Here is a 22,601-nt window from a genome sequence, read left to right on the forward strand (position 1 = left end):
ATAAAGACTTTCTTCAAAAGGAGCTGGAAAACTGTGCTTCCCAACACCAAACTCCTTTTTACCCCATTCCAAGGCAATGCTACCACAGCTGCCTAGCAGAAATGCCCCTTACTACTGCATAAACGGTCTGGCTCGCACAGAATCCCAGCATGACAATAACATAATTCAGGTAATCAAAAAGACTCTTTTTGATTACCTGAATTTGAGAGGTGAGATTGAAATTCCAATTCAAGAGGAGATTCTGAAATGTTGGGGCAAGGTAAAAAGGTGAGGCAGTCAAGAGAGAAATAAGTCCTGACAACTGTGATTACTGGAGAATGAAATACTTCTTGCTCCACATAGAGCAGGTCCTGAATGAATGAATGGCTGAATGGTACAGGCCTTTTTCAAATTAATCTCATGATGTGAGGTCTTAGTATTCATTGATTTCTTCCTGTGTGTGTGTGTTGATCATTCTCATGCACTTTGCTGGTGGATCCTGCCTGCCCTTGACTGCAGGTATTCTGAGGATTGATACATTTATGACCATGCCAGACCCTATGCTTACAGATGCCCACCATATCCTGAAAAAATGTCCTTATGGTTGTCAGACCACAGGGATATTTAAGAAATCAAGCTATTCTGTCCACACTGTTTGGACTCCAAATTGCCCCAAATTATGTCAGACCCGGGGGTGACCTTCTATATCAGGGGCCAAGTTGCACCAGGTAATGGTGCTCTGGGAGCACCCTGTCTGGTGCTGAGAACTGGCATTGACTTTGACTCTGCCTCCATCTCCTCTTGATGCCTTCTCAGCCTTCTTGTATCAGCATCAGAGGGTTAAAACAACTCCTCTAGCAGCAGCCTCTCCTCATTAGCAACCTGGAATCATTGCAGTGCTGAAGGCTGCATTGTTCTTCAGTATTTGAATACAATTTGCATAACGAAGCAGGTGAGAGTGCCTCTTGCCTGTTCAGGCAGCCCTGATTGGCAGAGAGAAAGGGATTTATAGGTAATTGGCCACAATTAATTTGGTGCACTTTTAAAAGGATAAAAAGAAAAGCAGAAAATTGCTCAGTGCTCCAAGTCAAAACCACATCTGCACCCTATGTGGTGTGTGTGCTGGTGTGTTTGCAGGGATGGTTGGGTGGGTCATGTAAAGGCACGTGAGTTAATAACCTTGTGTGTTCAAGTGCATTTTATTTTTTCTGTAAGCAAAATGAAACAAAACAAAAAAGGCTCACTTCCCAGAGGTTCCTGAACCCCAGAGGTTCTCAGCTGCAGAGTCCTTCATGACACAATGCTGTTAGCCATCTTGTTCAATTTGTATTTGAGGCCACTCGGAGACATCATTAGAAATCACAGTATTCTTTCTTCAGTACCAGGATAACACCCAGCTCAACATCTCTTTTGTACCCAGTCCAGAAAAGGTGGAGTCCCAGCTGTCTCAGGGTCTGTTGGCAATCAGTTCTTGCAAGAAACACAGCTGGCTAATACTTTACTCAGAAAACTGTGGTGCTAGTGATAAGCTGGGAGATGTGTAGAGGAGTTTCACAGAATTAAGCATTTAGAAAATGTAATATCAAGGTGGTTTATAGCCTTAAGCTACTCATGGTCTCCTTGTCACAAGTATTTCAGAAACTAAATACTGCTCTTGCTCTATTTCCCTTCTGAGATGAGGATGAAGTGATGAAGTAGGTGTCCTTCCCTCCACTCCATTTCTTCCCTCTCTGCCTTTTTTACTTTTCCCATAAAGGGAAGGTTGCCGAGAGTGGGATCTTTTCCCTTGTAGCTGGATTAAGTAAACACACTGGTTACTGCCTAGCAGAGAGAAAACTTGGCACCCAATATTTGATGTCTCTTTGATTCTTTCACCCAGTCAACTCTCATTAAATAAGTGGTTCTTAAAGGTGCAAGCGGCTGTATGTGCACAAATGAAGAACAGAAACTTCACTGGAAATACTTTTGGTTACAATGAACAAGGTCTCTTCAAGGATCCTGTGCACTCACAGCTGGATAATGAGTGATCTCTGGCCGGAGCCCCATAATCTCTCCTTTGAGAATCCAAGAAGCCAGGCCAGAGAAGGTCCCCAGGACAGGGGCTTTACTGGATTCTGTTGCCTCAGGTCAATGCCTCCAGAAGCATGTCCTGCTTTCCCGTGTCCACACAAAGAAGAAACAGGGCTCCGGTAGTGCAGTATCACAGGGGCAGATGCAGGCTGTGGGGTCAGCTCTCTGGATCAAATCCTGGAACTCTCATTTTCTAGTTGTGTGACTTAGGTGAATTTGCTTAATCCTTAGATGACTCTCCTCATCTGTAAAATGATGTTTATAATGGTGATCTCAAAGGGTGGGCATAAAGATTAAAAGTAGTGAGGCAGGAGAATAGGCTCTGGAGGAAGGGAACTTAAGGCCAACTCCTGCTGAATGAAGTAAAACACCAAGGTCTGGGGGCAGGGAATCTAAGGCCAATTTGCATTGACTTCCCAAAGCTGGATCAAAGAGAAAAAACCTGGGCCTGGGGGCAGGGAACCTAAGGCCAATTAATGCAGACTTCCTGAAGCTAAACTGAAAGGCAAAACCCCATCTCCCATTCCCAGTAGCAAAGGATCAAAGGCTATTCTGCCTACCAATCTCCTCCTTCCACCAAGTCTCAGATGGAAAAGGGAGAGTGCCTTGGATTGGCTGTGGGCCAAGCAGGGACCATCCGTTTTTCTGCATAGGATACCAGTTCACCTCAGCCTTTAATTAGCCACAGACCAAATCCTTCATCCAGATAAGGGGTAGCCAATAGGAACCTCAAATGGGGTTCTTTAAGCCCAGAAAACTTTGTAACCAGGCCCTTGAGCCACTTGCTCGGGCCCACTCCCACCCCATGGAGTGCTTTCTCGCTTTCATAAATTCCTGCTTTTGCTGCTTTGTTCCTGTGTTTCATTACTCAGTTACTTTGTTTGTGTGCTTTGTTAAATTCTTTGTTCAAAATACCAAGGACCTGGACAACTTCTGGTCAAGACCCTCCATCGGTAACAATAGAACCATATGTGAAGAGTTTAATAGTAGGCTTGGCACATAATATATGTTCATTACATAGTTCAATAATAAGGGCAGAGAGAAATAGGCAGGTTTGGCCCCAGGAATCCCAGTGGCTATCATCTAGCCAAGAATTAAAACTCAATGTGATGCCAGCTCTTACAGAACCTGCATTCATTCTAGTTGTTCTCCTCCCACTCTAGGGTGGGGTGGAAGGTGGTGATGGCAGAGAAAGGAGGAACTGCAGAGGCAGGAAAGCACTTCCTTGGCTGGCACTGCAGTGGTCTGGCATTGCCACTCCCTAGGCATGGCAGATGTCCTCCTTGCCAGGCAAGTTCTGGGTTCCCCAGAGACGCTCTCAGGGAAAACACTGGACCAACCTCAGTGCAGCTGGTCACTTATATCAGTCCCTCCAGCTTCTCCATTGGACAGCACCCCTCCTGACTCTTTCTGTTGCAGTTGCTTTATCTTGGGAAGAAAGCCCTTTGGGCAGGGATTCTTGAAAAGCACCTCCTGCGACCTCAGGCCCAGACTGACTCCCTCCTTCCCATATGACCTCATCTGGTCTTGAGAAACAGATCTATCTGGCCATTGAGGGGAGTATGGCCCACCAACCAGGGACCAGCTCTCACCAAGACCTGTTACCTTCAGTCTTCTCAGGTATGGGTCAAATGCCAGCCCTTCTCCATTCTAACTGCAGAGGCTGGATATCAAGCTCTCTAGATGACCCCCTCAAAGCAGCTTCAGTAGGTAAAAAGTACAGAAAAAAGAATTCCACAGCCCTCCAATAGCTACCCCACCCCCTCCACCACCCCAAAGTAGTTTTCTCTCACAATCCTTTTCTTACTTTTGATTTCCTGGCTACCTCCTTGGCAGAGTAGTACCACACAGGTGGGAGCTTTTGGCACCTATACTTTTATTTCCAGCCGTTTGGACAGAGTCCTACTTGGTTTGAAAGGGTTTTCCAAATAATTTTGATATCAACACACTGTTCTACCCCACCGCTTCCCTGGCAGCTACTCCTCCCTGTGCACCCCAAACAGAAATAACTTCTCATACTGACTAGCCATGTACTTTTTAAAGTGAAGACCTGAGGCCTTGAGCCTCCTCCTCCTGACTTCCTCCTGGAGTGACGGCTGACAATCCAAGCTGCTCCGCACTGAGGGAGTCGGCTTCCCTGCTCATTGTCTTCTCTCCACTCTGGCCAGTCTCAGGATCATGTTGGCCTGAAGCCAATGCTCCTGATGCTCTCTATCAAAGCCATCACCTGAATGGCACTGGAGTAAAATAGGAGAGGAAACATCCGAGACTATAGTGTTTTCAGAGTGTCAGTCACTTGGTCTTTAAATGGCTCTCTCTGACCCATGCTGGACAGGAAATCTCAATGTGGAATAGTAAACTAAATGGTTGGGCTTCCTTAGCCTCAGGGAATCTCAGACCCCCATCAGCCCTAGCATATGCCCAGTTAGGCCGAAAGGTTCCAGAAATATAGCAGGCTGCATACCTTTTCCACTCTTGCCACCATTACAGCTGGAGGCAACAAGGCTGAAACACAGAAGCCCAGAGCAGCCCTGGCCACAATTTTCATTGTGAACGTAATTCTGACATTTTTAAAACCTGACTCATTCTAGGTTTGATGCTTTTGGCCACATCTAAATTTCCATGTGGCATTAATTTGTCTCAAAGGACTCGAACTTAGTTGTTCAGAAGTGAAACATTAATTCTTAATAAATTCTCAACCCACAACCCACAATTTAGTGAACTTATAAAAGATTAGCCCTCCCCGTACTAAAACATTGATTGTTTTCTTGTTTTTAATCAGAAAAGAATGTTGGGAAACTCTCCTACTCTTTTATGTAAATAAACTTTGGAATAAAGCAACTGCCTTCAACAGTTGAATAGCTCTCATATAGAAACAGAGACTTGGCTGTAAGTAAATTTGAAATTTGGTGGGAATCCTCAGAGCCACTTGCTCCTCCCTGGGAGAGTCAACCTGACTGGGAGAGGTCCCATAGGGAAGCCACAGACAAATTCAATGATTCCAACAGTTAAAAGAAGTGCTCACTAGCCTCTCCCACATCCAGAACATCCAAATCTGAAAGGACAACATCCCATGCTATGTACTTTGATTTTTGTTAATTAAAACTGTTTGTTGCCTATTTCTGGCTTTAATTTTGGGCCTAGTTCAATTCAATGCAGGTAAGAAAACTGTGAATTCATACTCATGCTAGTTTGCATAGTTGCATTAAAAAAAATTATAGTTCCAGGGAGCCTCTGGTCCTCTAATACCTTGCATAGGAATACCTTTCTAAGAAGGGTAATACAGAGCAGATCTAGGACAGTGTTGGCTTCTGACTACCTCCCTCCCTCCCTCCCTCCCTCCCTTCCTCCCTTCCTCCCTCCCTCCCTCCCTCCCTCCCTCCCTTCCTTCCTTCCTTCCTTCCTTCCTTCCTTCCTTCCTTCCTTCCTTCCTTCCTTCCTTCCTTCCTTTCCCCTCATACTCTCTCCATCTGTCTCCTTCCTTCTCCTTCCTTCATTTCATTTCATTTTTGTGTTTCACAAAAAGATGAGTCTACTAATAGCAGAATAAGAGAAAGCCAGATTCTTTACCCAGCTAAGAAAGACAAACTTTCTGATATCCATTTAGTAAATCTTCTATGCACATGGGAAACGTGTGCTCCTTGTGCAGCTTTGTGAGTACTAAGTCACTATTTACCCAGTTATCTTGGTACCTTTATGTAGTCTTGGAGGGTAGGGGTGTGTGTATGTGTGTGTGTGTGTGTGCACGCGCATTCCTGTGTAACAAGGAGGATAAGGCTACAAGAAGAGAGAGGAGGCCTGTTTGCTTTTGATGAGAAAAGAGTTCCCTGTGCCTGTTGATCAAATAAAGTCTCTTCCAGTTCTGTGATTTAAACAACATGGCACAGTCTAGAATATGAGAAGAGTGCATTAGTATTTTTCTGCACGAAGGAATTGTGAAAATGATACATCTTACAGAGACATGTCCTCAATTCCCTTTGATAAGGATATCACTACTAAAAGGCCTAGTAGAAGGTAGTGGGGAAGTGTGCACATAAGCAGTGTAGTACATATTGTGAGAAACTAACATTAATCCAGCTCAAGGACACAGCAAAAGGGAGCACACTGACACTCAGGTTTTGTATTGTCTCCCTGAAATTAACCAGCAAGGAGAAGACTCTGCCTATAAAGCATGTCTCTGCAAAGCTTCAATGCAAACTGGATCCATTCTTCTAGGTAAAGGAGAGGGGAACTGAACCTGATCCCACTGTAAGAAATACTCACTTTGAAAGGATGAGGCTGGGAGACTGACACTGCAGATTGGGACAAAGAGGAGAAGCACTGAAGTCTAAAGGATGCAATGAGCTCAAAGTGCAGATTACAGAAGAAGTCGTGAAGGCCTTGTATTAGGTCCCTGTGGCAGCCATAAAAAATAGCCACAAACAGAAACTTATTCTCACATAGTTCTGAAGGCCAGAAGTTCCAAAACAAGGTGTTAGCTGGGCTGTGTTTCTTCCAAAGGTTCTAGGTGAGAATCCATATCTTGCCTCTTTCGACTTCTGGTGGCTCCATGTATTCCTGTGGCTGCATCACTCCAGTGTCTGCTTCCATCTTCATATGGTCTTCTCATCTATGTGTTTTCTCCCCTTCTGGGTCAAAACTGTGTTTGCCTTTTCCTTATAAGAACAACTGTCTTTGGATTTAGTATCTACCTGGATACTCCGGGATGATCTCATCTTGAGATCTTTAACTTAATTACATTTGCAAAGATTTTTTTTTCCCAAACAAGGTCAATGTTTGTAGGTTCTAGGGGTGGGGATGTGGCTATATCTTTGGGAGGATACAATTCAACCCACTTCAGGCCCCAACAAGGTAGCAGAGCTTAGAGATGAGGAATACAGTGTTAGAAGTCATGGGAAGGCAAGAAGCAGGTGGTCGATCAAGGGGAAGAGGGTCGTTCAAGGGGAAGGGGACCACAAAAGAGGAAGGAGTAAAAGTCAACTGTGAAGCCCTGCTAGGAACCCAGTCATCAACTCTGGGTCATCTGCCCCCAAGGAGGACTTGGAAGGTGACCACTACTAGGCCACAGGATGTTGAACTGAAGTCAGGGATCTCTTATCTCAGTCAAGATGGACTGAGGAATTAGGGCTTGGGGGAACCTGTTGGGGGACAGAGCAGCCTCATTCTTAAATAAAGCCAGAGAAGAAGTGGGGGGTAGCCAACCCTGATGGACAGACCTGGGGCTATCCAAGACCCAGGGGTCTGTTCTGGACCCATTTGGATAGAGGTCACCCTGGCAGGAATGAAGGAGGCTCAGCGCTTGGGACAGCAGTCCATGGAAAGAGTCAGACTGACTCTGCCAATTAAGAGAACAAAAGGCAGGTATCCTTCCCCCTCTCATGCGCATTCTGTACATCAGACACTCCCAGGATTTGGGGAGTTTTACATTTTCCAGATCTGCTCTTGATCAGTGGCTCTAAGAGGAATAGTTGCCCGACAGGCCCAGAGGACTCCCTTGCATGAATCATACCCTTACAGTTTGCTCAGCTACCTAGAGGTCCAACCCAGGCCCTCATTACTAGCTCCCTGGCTAGTTGGTCATGACTGCTACTTTCTCAATTAAGCTATTTTTAGCCCAGTATTCCGTGGTCTGAGCGAGATGATCAGGGCCAGGAAAAGGGTGTGACAGATCGGGCTTGAGGTTGGCTGTCTCCTGCTGGCTTCCAGTTAATAGCACAGGAAATAAATTTGTGCAGTGGAAAGCGTGGCCCCATTTCCTCACACATGCTCAACAACCACTCAACATTTCAGGATAGTTGTGGAGTAAAGTTGCTTATCACCAGGCTGAGTTTGTCCCAGAATGCATATTTATTTATTTGCCTGCATGCTGATTTAAAAGTCATGCCCTTCCTATATCCCAAAAGAATATGAAGTGACTTCCAGACCTCCATGGGACTTCTTGGAAACCCAGAAGACTCATTATTTAGAAAGCCATGGGGTCCTCATTTAGGTGTTATGTGGCCATCCTGATTGTACCTCCAGTGTGGCAGGCAAAGACAGCTACCCTCAGTAAGCAGATGAGCACCTTTTTGACATTTGAAAGTTAATAAAGCTCCTCTAATTCCTTGAGGAAAAGAGCTGCAAAATATATTTTAGGCAGGTGTCACAATGGTGATAGGAATGTGTGAAATCATTTGCAGCCAGATACCCTTGAGAGCCCAATGGTCAAACAGCAACCTTCTGTGACTTTAGCAGCTTCCACCTCCCTGTGGGCTTCCTTCAATCTGAATCCAGACCCCACTGACCCCATAACTATCCCTTCTCACTCCTGGTGCCACCGTTCTCCACCATCCAACAGTGGCTTAAAGCTAAGGGTCACTCTATGCACAGGCTAAAGTCAATTTGAGGGCCATCAGCCTGCCCAAGTACTGGAAATCACCATTATTCTCTATTTAAAATAATGTCTCTAAAAGGCTTATTAAATAAAGTGCAAATGTTACAATACTATCTAATTATTATAGCTCAATTAATTAGATAGCTACATGTTAGTCGGGGGAAAGGATCTAACTTGTTAGGCTTTGATAAGGTAGATAGGAAGGTAGGAAGAAAAGTGAATAACTGGAAAAAGCATCAAATAGCATCAGGGTCTAAACAGGGTGGCACACTGTTCAGGGGCTATAGTGAGCTAGGAACACCATAAGGGCAAATTACTTAACCTCTCCAAGCTTCAGTTGCCTCATCTACAAATAAAGATATTAATAGCACCATTACATACGATAATCTATGAAATATATTTGGCATGATACCTGGCTTGTAAGAGCTGAAAAAAAATCTTAGCTGGGATGTTAGCATTGAAGTTATATTATTATTATTATTAATAATAGTAACAATGATAATCATTATTATTAGTAGTAATAGTAGTGGTGGTGTTAATGTGCCCTGTTAAGTGGAATCAAGGCATTACATTAAAGGATAGGGAATTAAATAAGACAGTGGGGGCAGGGGTGTCAATACCAATCCTTATCTATGTCACAGCTTTCCCTGAGATTAGCTACAAGAGAAACACCCTGGCAGAGTGATTTTAGAGCCAAATACACAGGGACTCAAATTTTGGCTCTGTCACTTGATAATGTATAACTTTGGGGAAGTTACTAGTTTTCCAGAGTCTCGGTATTCCTATTTGTAAAATGAGAATAATCATACCTGTATGAAGATTATCCAAATAGCATACACAGAGCATACAAAATGTACCTAGTGCCCAGCAAATATGTCTCCCTCCCTCACTGGCCAAGCTCTTTTTTCTTCATACTATGGTTGGCAGACTGCAAAATGAGAAATCCATCTGGATGGGTGAGAAATATGAGAATGCATTGTGGGCTCTTTGTTAAGAGAAGAAAGATGTCACTAGCTCCCTTACACCCTCCTCCCACTGGGGGAGCTGATGGAATGTACAGTCGGGCTGCTGAATGTTAGAACTTGCACCCATATTTAGGTACAGCATGTAGTGGAACAATTCTGAATTCACTGTAATGTGCTACCGCAAAATGGAAGCCTTCCAGTATAAAGGAGCACAAAAATAGGTTTTCATGAAAATTTAACTCTGGTTTTCTACCTTAACATAAATGAAATCTGAGTACATTTTTTTTCTGCAAAAAAAGCTGAAGATAATTTTTTAAAAAGCTATTAATTGAATGGCTACAAATATCTTTCCATTGTCACTCCAAGATATTTATCATTTGATCTGAGTTATATGGAAGATATATCACCTGTAATAGTCAAAACAAGTTTAGGAGCCCTTCTCCACTTTAAATGTTACTTCCTTGATGAAAATCTAATCACATTGAAAAATACTCTTCAAAATCACCTCATTTCTTTTCTCAGCATTATTGTTTGAATGTCTTTATTCTTTTTCTAAATTCACAGAATATACTTCCTCTCATGCATTACCATACCCTGTCCTAAGAATTTGTTTTCTTTAGGTGTTTTGAAGTAAGACTATAAGAATTTTAACATTTTAAGTATGCTTTCAGGAAACTCTCTTTCTGATTTATGTAACTGTCTCTGACACTGATATGCAGTCATTAGTTACTTAAGTGTTTTCTATAATTATGTAAGTCATGTTGACAGATTCTGGTAGGGTGCTTCCACTTTACTGTTTTGTCATCTGCAAAGTTCTGAAATGTATCAGATAACCATTTACAAATTAAACAGCTGTTAAGGGGCACTTGCTGACTCACTGCTTTCTTTGCCTGTGATGCTGGGTCCACTGTTTTCACCAGGGGCTCTTAAGTAAATACAGCCTCTCTTCGTCTCTCCCCACAGACTTTTTTTTTTTGTCTTAATGATGACCAACTTACGGTCATTGACTTTGTGGAATTCACAGTCAGATAGAGGAATAGGTGGTCAGGTATAGGCCTATAGATTATTGCAACAGAATGTGGAAGATACATGTTATAATAAAGATTTGAATAGTTGCTGTAATAGGGCATGGAATGACTAATTTCCCAGATGAGCTAGGGAAAGCTCCACAAATAAAGCGATCTCTAATCTAGGTTTTGAAGTTTCAGTAGAAGTTCGATGAGTGAAAAAGTGGGGAAAAAAGCCTCCTAGGCAGATGCACAGGTAGAGGTATGGTTGAAAAAGATGAAGAATTGTGGATACCCAGGATATCAGATGCAGGAACCCAAGAATCAGCCAATGAGACTGCAGAGCTGGTGTCACAGTGGAAATTATTTCAAAGGTCTTGAAAGTCTCTCTCCCTCTCTCTCTCTCTCTCTCTCTCACACACACACACACACACACACACACACACACACACACACACACACACACAAACTGCCTTCATTCTATAAAACAAACTGATGGGCTCCAACTTTTTAGAACATAATCAACATGGTATAGAGGACAGACGTGCATATCCTGTCTGCTTTAAGAAGCCTAGATATGATACTTATTTCAAGATCGTGGAAAAGAAAACTATCTTCCTCCGTGTCTCAGTTATGCTTAGTTCAAACAGAAAAGCATTCAGTTATTACTGCATGGCCCATGAGGGTAAGAGAAAGATAAGTGCAGTATACCAAGTAATTTTTGAGACATTGGAGGGAAACATTTTGATACCCATGGAGATTCTCCACTTAACAGCCCAGACCCCTAGGAAGATCTGTGACCTACCTCATCTCTGCCATATTGAGGCACAGTCACATGATCTCACCATACAGTGCTGTAACCATGCATAGGACATGATTCACTACACCCCTGCCCTGCCATGTCAATCATGGTGACATGGCCCTGCTATACTCTGTGTGGGTACATAGTCTACTACATCTCTGCCACAGCCGCATGTGAAGACGTGGTCTGCCATACTTCTGACAAGTGTACACATGGGGCATGGCCCATCAAGTTTCTGCAACGTCCATGTTTTAGGGTGGTGCCTTAGTGCATTTTGTGTTGCTATAGAGGAATACCTGAGACTAGGTAATTTATAAAGAAAAAAAAAAGGTTCAGTTGGCTCACAATTCTGATGTCTGGAAAAGTTCAAGTTTGGGCATCTGGTGACATCCTCAGGCTGCTTCCACTCATGGTGGAAGGGGCAGAGGAGCCAGCATGTGCAGAGATCATATGGCAAGAGAGGAAGTAAGCGAGAGGGGAGGTGCCAGGCTCTTTTTAACAATCAGCTTTTGGGGCAATTCTCATGGAAACTAACAAAGCAGGAACTCACTCAGTCCCGCCCCTCCCAAGGAAGGCACTAATCTGTTCATGAGAGATCTACCCCGTGACCCAAACACTGCCCATTAGGCCCCACCTTCAACACTGGGGATCAAGTTTCAACATGAGATTTAAAGGGATCAGACATCCAAACAATAGGAGGTGGGCGTGGTCCACCTTACCCTAAGCCACATCCAAGTATTGAGCCCTGAGGTTGTTCTTAGCCCAACTACTGTCCAGGTTCCAGAAATAGTCACCAAAAGGTGATTATGGTAGTGGCTGCAAAGGGCGGATGAAAGGAGGGATCTAACTCAAATTTTAGTTAGGGTCATGATGAAAGATGTTGATGAAGAAACAGTGAGAGAGAGGTTTAAAAACGGATTAATAAATGGATGAATATATAAATAAATGTATCATAAATCTTGAGATGAGAGAAGTAAATAAAAGCTTCCAAATAAAAAAGTCCAAGAGAGAGAATTTTTTTTTTTTTTAAATAAGGAAGAAAAAGCAAAAAGGAAGACAAATCAGAGAAAGAGATAACACAAAGGGGTAAACACAGTGGAATATATATATTCCTTGGGCCAACATGCGCCCATCTCCTCAGTGTGGGTACACAGCGGCAGCCCTCTAATAACCCACACTGTCAGCCCTGTGCAGATAGGCCACCCAACCACATCCAACAGGAGGTACCATGAACTCAGAAAAATATATATATATTTTATATATATATGTGTGTATATATATATATATTCATTTTCTCAAGATACTGTTTATCTTCTCCACATGCTTTTGAATGTTCTTGATAAGTAGAGATGTAGAAGGAAAAATCAGAATCTGAGCCCCTGAAGAGAATATGTCCTCCTTTTCATTCTTCTCAGACCATTTGCTTAAGTGTGTAGGGTTTTAGGTTGGGCAAATCTAACCCATGTGCAAAGTACTATTTGGTCTGAAGACACACCTGTCTGTATCTCATGGCTTCATCCTGGGGGGGGGTGGGGGTGGGAGTGGAAAAAGATCACATTTTCTAAATCTTAAGGAAATAGAGTAGAAAATTTGTTGTAAGTGCAAGTCTCCAAAATTATTTTGACCACAAGCTTTATGGGACACTCCACGGAAGTGGCTCCCATCCCTAGTTCTGGTTACATAGTTTCAGGAGACAGATCTCCCATGGAAAATGTGATGCTTCAGGCAGAATGGAGAGTCAGATGTATTTAGAATGGATTTTGTACATCCTCATCCAGCAGTGATGGAAAACAGCAGACACTTTCCCTTCTCTCTCAACTGCATAGGCCCACAGGAGGGAGCAGCCCATTCATCAGCACCACTCAGGGGCAATCATCCAAATCATCCAGTTAAACAGCAGTTACTTCTCTTTAAGACACAATGTGAACAACCCTCCTGCTCAGCCCCAGGAACACATGAGTGTGCCCTGGAACAAAGGGAGAGCCCACAGCCTGTCCGGAGCCGTGAGGCCCGGAAATTGCCGCAGCCTCTGTTGCTTAAGCTCTGCATTGCGGAGACAAGATGGCTCACTTCCTGGTTCTTCATCATCAACTTTTCCTGCTAGCGTAGATAAGTTCCCACGCCCGGGAAAGACTAAGTCTACCGAGCATGCGCCTGGTGACGTCTCTCATTATTCTCCTCCCCGCCTGCTCTGCCGCACTTCCTCTTTCTTACCAGCCTATATAAGCTGTACCAACGCCCTCAATAAACGAGACTTGATCAGGATACTGTCTTGTCTCCATTTCTTGTGTCTCATCTCTCTAAATTCCCACCCCCTCCTCCAAGATCTGTGTTAATGATCCCGCTGGACGGGACAACAGCCAAACACCACTGGGAAGAAAAGGAGGCCATCATGCGCCCATCTCCTCAGTGTGGGTACACAGGGGCAGCTGTCTAATAACACCCCACACTGGCAGCCCCTGTGCAGATAGGCCACCCAACCACATCCAACAGGAGGTACCATGCACTCAGAGAGTTGCTAACATACCAAACCCCTTATTTGCAGCCCAGGGTGTATTAGTGATAACTTTTCACGAATCAGGAGGCCAACATGAAGTCATGTTATTTCAGCAGGGAAGCTGACTTCTACTCCCATGTTCCAATACAAGGAAACATAAGAAAGAACAGTCAATTCGAAAAATTTAGAAGACAAGCAGGTACATGGGAACTTTGAGTATGGCTGAGAACAGGATTGAAGGAAAGATGGGAGATTTCAAATGAGTCTCTTACCTTTTTGTCGCTCAGGCCAGAAACCTGGTCCACATATTCCTCTTGGATCATGAAGGCAGCTAAGTTGGCAGTGTAGCTGGCCAGGAAGATGACAGCAAAGAAGGCCCACACTGACACCATGATCTTGGAGGTGGTCCCCTTTGGGTTCTGCACAGGTACGGAGTTGTTAAACACCAGACCCCAGAGCAACCAAATAGCTTTGCCGATGGTGAAAGAGGGGCCACCAGGCTCTGGCATGACAAAAAGACAAGGACGAAAGTTAAGCCATCGTGACTGGTTCTATTTAAACCTACAAATACACAGGGTGAGTCCCTGCTCAGAGCAGGAAACCCTTCCACTAAAACCGAGCGCTTTTATAGACGGCTTTTAAATTTGAGAGTGTGTATCTCTCTTTTCCAGGGACTCCCAGGAGGGCTGCAGAGGGTTCCTTAGAAGAAAAACCAAAAGCCTGGGGTGTGTGTGGGATGGTCTTTTTTGAACTAACAGTCATGACTCCCCTCTGGAGGAGCCATCAACCTGCCCCATATACAAGACCCTGTCAAGATCACATCAAAACTGAATAACACAGGCCACCTATGTCACTATGGTCACACTTGAGTCATTACTGTTTTTCCTAAATTTTATATTTGTATCTACCAATAATGCATTTTAACTTCCAAAAAACATCAGCAAGGATTGTGTAAGACTGTTTTCTACCATTCATAAACCCTCTTCAAGTCTGTTTACACTGATGCTAGATGGCTTGGAATGCACTTTTTCCTGATTTTTCTTTAGCTTCTAGCACTTAGCACTCAATATTTCAAAGACAAACCTGACCCCACTCCAATGCCAACACTTCCCAGCTGGTTTCCTGCCATAGAAGCTTGTGTGTAAAAGAATATCAGGAAGGCCAAAGGAGAAGTCATAGAATTCTGGCCTGGCTACATGCATCTAAGGGCAGAAAGGAAGCTGCTTTTGACTTTGATTTCCCCCTCTCCCCCAACCTTTGCACACACAGTGCTTGGGCTTCTGCCCATATATGTATTGTGACCTCACCACAATCTCTATGCTGATGGTAAAATCTTGCCTGTTGTCTGAATCTCCATGTAGCCCCTCCACTGCAGAAATGAACATCTGCCTGCACAGTTTTACAACATATTTGCACAGGTCTTATGATGTAATCTGTGATCCTGATAGCATCTGCTCAGCCAAATAAATCATCAGGGACAACTCATGTTGAACCTGATATCTAACTGTGCACACACATCTGTGCGTGTGGACCTTATTTCATGCAACAGATGTGTAACTAAAAAGTCGTTTATAAATTAAAGTTTTGTAAATTGTAAAATGCTCTAAGGAGACTTGATATGTAAAGTGGTCCCATGCTGAATTCCTCTGTGAAGACAAACAGCCTTCGGTAAAATGAGTAATTGTAAGCCCTCACTCTGAGCTTTCTTTGCAAGTCTGGATTTTTGGCTCCTGTTATTTTTTCAGGGGAGAGAGGCAATGCACACTGACTTGAGTTCTTGACATTGCTGACCTAAGTATATACTCATGTGATTCCCAGATGTTCCACTTCTTACTGGTGCCACACAGGCTGGGATCTAGGCCATGGCTTCTGGATGAAGCACAGGTGAAAGGCCCCTGACTGTACCAGGCAGTGGAGACACCCAACTCCCACCTCAGAATACACAAACCAAATTAAAAGGTGGGTCTACACTTGGAAATACTTCAGTGAATTGGTGTTTCACAGCGTGTACTATGAATCCAACAGAAGCATGAGGAAGATTTTATAAAATACTGCTGCCTGAAACCCTATCCTCAGAGATTCTTATTAAATTGGTGTAGGGTGGGGCTGGTTATTTTAACATGCAACCAAGATAGAGAAACACTATATTGAAACATACAGTGGTCTAAGCCCCACCCTAGACTTAGTGAATCAGAAAATGAGGTCCAAGCACCCATGTCTTTTAGATACCCCCATAGATCATTCTTATGTGTAGCCAGGATTAAGAATCTTTCCTCTTGGAGGTATAATTCTAGGATAGAGCTCACATTCTGGAATGGAGAAGGCTCGGAGAAGGCAGAATATTTCTTAATCCTGGGGTTCTCAGGAAGTTTTAGAGGAGTTATTTACAAGGATCCCATGCCGCTCTTTAGAAGTCATGTGAACTTTTAAAAAACTGTCATAAATGCCTCAAATACTTGGGCAGCCCTCACATCTCTGGGTCCACCTACCCAGGAAATTGGACCATACCCAATAATAGCTATGAGTGAGAATTGGTCTTTCCCATTCATTTTATTTCCAACATCCAACTTTTATACTCTCTGGCAAGGGGGTTGAGCCAGGAGCATATGCTTTGGAGATCTGGTACTTCAGTTGTGATCCTCTGGCACTGGGGAACTCCACTAGCCACAACCACCTGCAAATACCCTGGGGCATTCCATTTCTTCTTGTTCTTAACATGTGTGTACAATCTGCCTTGTTAGCGACATCTGTTCCAACAGACTGCCCACAGCCTAAGGTTATCAAAATAGTTTCCTATGACATGTTTATGCTATACCCATATCTACCAACAGTTTTTCCTCTCCTTTACTTGGGAGTGCAACTAGGCTTGGGGCCAGGCATAAAGCAGCCTATAGATTCAAACTAACATCTTATCTGGGGTATTTCTAAAGAGACACCAAGATGGTGACCTAGAAATGTCCACCTGAGGTTTCCTTTTCAGAAATGGATATGCTAGGGAAAATGCAGATAACAAATGAGGAGTCCAGAGATTTGAAAATAGGAGGAAAAAATTGGGGAAATGCAGCAGTTCCAGCCAGCCTTACCTCTGCCATCAGCGAGGCACCTGTTATAACCCACAGGGCTGAAGTACTCAAAGACAAAGACAGCCACGGCTGAGACGATGAGCAGCATCACAAACATCATCACCCATACGTCAGCGCTGAATGGCTCTGGGGAAGGGAAAAAAGCAGTGCTCAGGGTTAAAACAGAGAGCAAAAGACTTCGAATTAATTCACATATTCATTTCATATTTTAGGGGATGGGGAACAAACCACAGTGTGTTGTCTGCCTTCAGGAAGCCAGGGCCTAGGTTAGATTGTACCTGAACCATTTCCTTAAAGGGCAAGGACTGTCTTCCTTTAAATATGTGAGAAGGATAGCTTCATGCCCGTGAGCCTTTTAGGTTGTAGAGGCAGTTTCTGCCAATATTGGACCAATATCTGGGTATTTCAGTAAATGGTGCAATTGGAAGAAGTACTAGCTATGAGGTGAGTATTGGACTGACTCAATTTGTGTTCTCATCTATATGGCCACACCATGTAATAGAGGCCTGGAAATGCCTTCCCCAATGCTTCTGAGCCTTGCAGATACAGTCATTCTCAACAGACCTGCCTACTATTTTAGAGTTGAATTTGTTCAGGAATAATTATGTACAATACATAACCAGCCCCCCTTTCCTCCTTGTATCACTTCTCTTAAACTTCCTAGCCTAGATTCACTTTTTCAACCTACTTTTATGTATTGTATGTTATCAGACATCATTAGCGTATGAGAATATAAGTCAATGGTAAAGAATCCTTCCATGCTAAATATGATTATCTGCAACAGTGGGAATTTAACAAGTGACAAGGGAACATGCCTAAGCTGTAATTCACAAACCAACTACAATCTATTCCCCGTCACCAAGTGATAGGGTTGATGGGACAAGACTGGGCAAGGTAGCAAGAATGTTCCACACATGCTTTCTTTAATATCTTTAATCATGTGTGCTGAATCCTTTCCAGTTGAGCTAAATACCTCTCTGGCTTGGAGGTGTCCAGAAACTAGATACTATATTCCAGAAGCCATCTCTGTGAAGGCCTCTATAAAAAGGGACAATCACTATTCTGTCCCATGATGCAATGCTCCCTCAATTGTGTCTCAAAATAGTTCTGGCCTTTTTAGCTGTCACAGCACATTGTAAACTCATAACTAAGTGAATTAGCATGCTGTTTTCTCCATCTTCCAAATCATTAATAAAGATGAAGTTTAAAAAGGGGAAAAATTGGCTGAAAAATTAGAAAATATATTTCTTACTCTGAAACCTACTTTATTATTGAACTCCCAAAGGAATTGTAAAAGCTTGGTCACTTAATCAATTTTAAAAAGATCTTGATAAAGCCCCAGTACTTAACACACCAACTGTGAAATGCAAAACCTTTTAATGGCAGCTAGAGATGCGGGCGTAATAGGTACAATTCAAAGGCTCTCTCCAGAGGTGCGGAGAAAACCTCTGCACACTTGACTCTAATTGATTGCAATTCTACCCTGATTTCCCTTTTGTCTAAGACTGGGGAATAACTGAGTAAAAGCATCACCTCTATGGTCTTTTCCTCCCATTAGGCCCAGGGAAACTTTCTATACACAAAATACATCGCCTGTTTGGTCTTTACAATTTAGAAAGTACTTTACCACATACTGTATATATAATCCTTCTAATGGCCCTTTCATTAGGGATTACCTTATTTATTTTATGGAGGAGTAAACTAGGACTGAGAGGTCAAGGTTCTTTCCAGTTCATACTCAGAAAGTGGCAGGGTCAGGTTACAAACTGAGCCAAAAATCTGTGTTTTTTCATTTTATTACATTGCTCTTTGTCCCCCATGCTGGTTCCTGGGTTAGGGGCTGAACCCTGAAACGGCCTTATTTGTACTAGAACACAGGTTCTGAAGGCTACCATAGCTGGATTTTAATCCTAGAGCTGCCAGTTATCAGCTAAGAGACTGCTGGAAAATGGCTTAATATGTCTAAGATTCCGTTTCCTAAGCTATAAAATGGGTATAAGAACATTTTATGAGTTAATATTACCAAAAGGTGTACAATGATGCCTGGCACATTATATAGTAGGTGCTCAATAAATGTTGGCTTCTCTTATCCCTATAACTAACTGTTCCTCCTCTGAACACAGACATAAACACACCCTGCCTGACATTTCTATGCCATTCCAGTGATATATTAATGTACCACTGGCTCTGCTAGTTCAGAAGTTAAGGTAGTGCTGTACTGACAAGGTTAGAATTAGAATGTGGTTTTGTTTATATCTCTTAATGTTCCAATTATCCTTGCACAGGAAAAAAAGCAAATAAAATATGTACAGCAGCTATGAGAATTACTGCATACAGTGTGTACTATCTAATCACATTTCACATAAAATTGGCAAGGCTGGAATTTGCTTCACTGTGAGTAAGAAGATTAGCTAAGAAATTTGAGTAATTTATAGAAAAATTCTATGGAGCCTATAACTCCACTTTGCAATGCATTAATTGAATTCATTCCCTATGGTTAGAGCTTAAAGAAATGTTAGTCACTGTCTACTGTAATAGCCCCATTTAAAAAATGTTGATGTCCCTTAGAGAGATGGTGACTCGTCCAGGGGCTTACGGCTTGTTTATGCCAAACTCAGTCTCCTTTCTGCTAGCCCAGTGTTCTGTTTTCAAGGTGACGTTTTGTTTTCCAACCCCTCATTCCATGGCCCCTGAAAAAAATATGGGGTATGAGCTCACAAAAGACCTCATCTAACTGAAATCTTGGCCTCATCTCACCCAGTCTTATATCACATCTGAGATTTTTGACATTTAAGTGATGCTGGAGAGAATGGTATGGGGAGGGGTGCGCTGGGGTGGGAGGAAGAATCAGATCAGCTCTATCTGGCAAAGCCTCAGAAAATTTGCGTGGAAACAAAAAACCTTTTTTGGTAGCACTGAGCACAATTCTTGCAGATAATTAAAAATAAATAGATATTTCAATGATATCCAGAATTAGAAATTATTATGGCAGGAAGCAGCCTCAGAGATCAGCCTGGTTGAAATGACTTCTCCTGTGGATGAGGAAACCGAGTCCCCAGATAGAGCAAATTTGCTCAAGGTCACATGCTGACTAAATGGCAGGAATGGACTACAGTAGGCCCTCTGAGGACCAGTCCAGTACTGCTTTCTTAGACGGCATTATGCTTTCCTATTTTTCTGGGTGTTCATTGGTTTTCATGTTTGAGAGTAATTAATTTTGAAGTCCCCTAAGTGAAGTCCCCGACTGAGTTGAGCTCCTAGCAAACCACCTCAGCTGGAAGAGCCTGGCCATGTGCTCCTTCTTTGTTCCCTATTTCACTTCCCCATCCATATATCCATTTCCTTCCACCAGCAAACCCATCATTTACCTAAGAAGGCAGAAGGTGAGACAGTCCCATTGCTGCGTGACACCATGACACTGATGCCTGTCTCTATGAAGGGCACAGAGAAGTCGACCACCTCCGATCGTTCCTCATTGATGGTGAGTGAGCCCACCGCCATGTAGGCCCTCTTCATGACCACCTAAGAGAAAGGTGCAATGCTCCAATTAAAACATTCAGGAGGGCAAGGGACCACCACGAGGAAAATACAGCCTAGCTGTGGTTTTCTTTATATAGTAGGAACAATACATCTTATTTGCCATTTTGTATTTTCTGAAATGCATAAAGTGAGCATGTTTAAAACATATATTTAAAAGAAGGAAAATAAATGAAAATAGAAACAGCCCTTGTGAACACTCACCTCTCCAATCATACCATTCCAGGTTCCATTGATTTTCTTCCCATGCTTGCCATTGGTAACCAGGTAAAGGTCATAGGTGAACTTCACAGATTTAGAAATTTTCTTAAGGATGTCGATACAGAACCCCTTGCAGCATTTTTTGATGTAACCTGGCTCCTCATCTGTTTTATTCCTAGCCAATTAAAGAAACAAAAACAAACAAACAAAAAGGCTTTGTACAAAAAAGGCAACATGTATTACCCTTTGCCATTAAAAAACCTCCAATCCCAAAGCAGGCCCCCTTCACAGCTTAGCACAATTTATACTAGACTCAAGTAAAGAAATAAAACAGACAGCAGACCTGCACTATTCTCATTATCTCATCACATTGAGATATGTTTCCTCTTAATTTTAATTCTCCTTTGAAGTACAAAATACATAAGAAAAGGGTGCATATTTGAAGGCCTCAGTTCAATGAATTTTCACAGACTGAACTCCTCTTTTTAATCAGCACCCAGATCCAGATACAGAAAAGTTACCAGCACCCAAGAGGCCTCTTGTTTCCCACTCTAGGCACTTCACACCAAGGATAACCATTATCCTGACTTTTAAAAGGATAGATTAGTTTTATATTTTTCAAAAAAATAGTTCTAAATCTCAAGATTTTGGGGCATGTTGGCTCAAGAAAACATATTTGAAAACCAGAAGTAAACTTAAATCTCCATAAACTTGAGGTCCTGATCACTGAGGCCAAGCAAGACTAGAGAAAGTTTAGCATAGGGAGTTAGCCATCATTTTCCCAGGTCACCATCTGGACAGAATGGGACATCAGACCAGAGGGCTGCCAGTAATCCCACAGATCAAAAACAACTAGAAATCAGATACAGTGCCCAGTTCTCATGCCTCAGGTCTCAGGCCAGCCAAGTGCTAACAGGTGCATCAAAGCTGACTCTTCCATGCCACCCAAAGTCATTGAGAGGATGCCATACTCAGTGACTATGCGTTTTTGGCAGGGGACTGTGTTCCTCATGCAGGTTCCACTCAGAGGGTCCACACTTTCCACAATGACAAATGGTGCCTCCTCCAGGGTCACAATGCTCAGATGGTCATCTTCCTGCTCTTCAGTCTCTGGACACATTCGGGGCCACACATAGTACTTCATCTGCAGGGACTTGTCTTTCCACTTCCCCACCTGCACAAGGATGAACACGAGAATCAGAAACCTCTGGCCACAACATAACAGCCTGTCCCTGTATTGTCTGAATAATCCCAGGAAGCAGTTGAACAAAAGCCAACAAGTGCCAACATTGTACAAACTAGAGAGAGGAATACTTTTTCCTCTCTCTAGTCATATGCCCCAAATGAGACTACTGTGTCCAAATGTAAGAAAGGCAATACATTCACTTATCACTCACTTACCAAACATTAAATGAGAACCTACTATGTGCTGGCACCCTGCCAAGACCCATGGCTCAAAGAAGCATCATTCTGTCCTTCATGAAGCTCATAGTGAGTGGAGTCAGATGTGCAAAAAAATATCTTGCAGCACTGTGTAGTAAGTGCTGTGAGGATGCTGGAGTTGCCTGCATTATGTGTGGCTGCCAGTTTTTTCTACTTAACTGTAACAAGGAGCATGATGGTGAGAGCAGCAGATAGCTGTGGAAAGGTCAACAGAAAATTGGGAGCAAATGAGCCAAAAGGATGTGCTTTGACTGTAGAAGAGATCCAGTGCGGAGAGCTAGGTGGATCTGAATTGGAATAAAATTACAAATTGGGATTAAAGAATACTAACACTGTTTGGGAAGGGAGCACAGTTAGGCTGAATATGAACATGGGTCAGTGCAATTGTGCACCTTCTGGGCTGGGTAGAAGCCCTGGGATGAATCAGATATGTCTCTCTGTGAGCCAACACCTACGGCCACACAGGCTGAGTGCCCCAACACTAGGGAGCACCATCCACATGGACTCCAATGTGAAAGGCCAGTGCCCCTGAATCATGAACATGGCGGCCTGCTGGCAACCATCCTGAGAAATATATGGGTTCCATTATTTTTCAGAAGAGCCACTCATTCCTATTTATAAGGCAATCGACATGGCTTTGTTGG

General features: G+C 43.1%; 1 protein-coding gene across 1 annotated transcript in view; it reads right to left on the reverse strand.

Annotated features, from left to right (window-relative positions):
- GRIN2B (glutamate ionotropic receptor NMDA type subunit 2B) overlaps positions 1–22,601 on the reverse strand; it is a 435,571-nt gene that overhangs the window by 39,914 nt on the left and 373,056 nt on the right. Inside the window, exons 5-9 of the mRNA XM_010385603.2 lie at positions 21,486–21,688; positions 20,518–20,689; positions 20,145–20,298; positions 16,777–16,902; positions 13,966–14,195 (exon numbers count right to left, since the gene is read on the reverse strand). Coding sequence (XP_010383905.2) covers positions 13,966–14,195; positions 16,777–16,902; positions 20,145–20,298; positions 20,518–20,689; positions 21,486–21,688 — 885 coding nt within the window. The remainder of the gene's footprint in view (positions 1–13,965; positions 14,196–16,776; positions 16,903–20,144; positions 20,299–20,517; positions 20,690–21,485; positions 21,689–22,601) is intronic.

Source organism: Rhinopithecus roxellana, chromosome 10 (assembly GCF_007565055.1).
Source record: "Rhinopithecus roxellana isolate Shanxi Qingling chromosome 10, ASM756505v1, whole genome shotgun sequence".
Classification (NCBI taxonomy): domain Eukaryota; kingdom Metazoa; phylum Chordata; class Mammalia; order Primates; family Cercopithecidae; genus Rhinopithecus; species Rhinopithecus roxellana.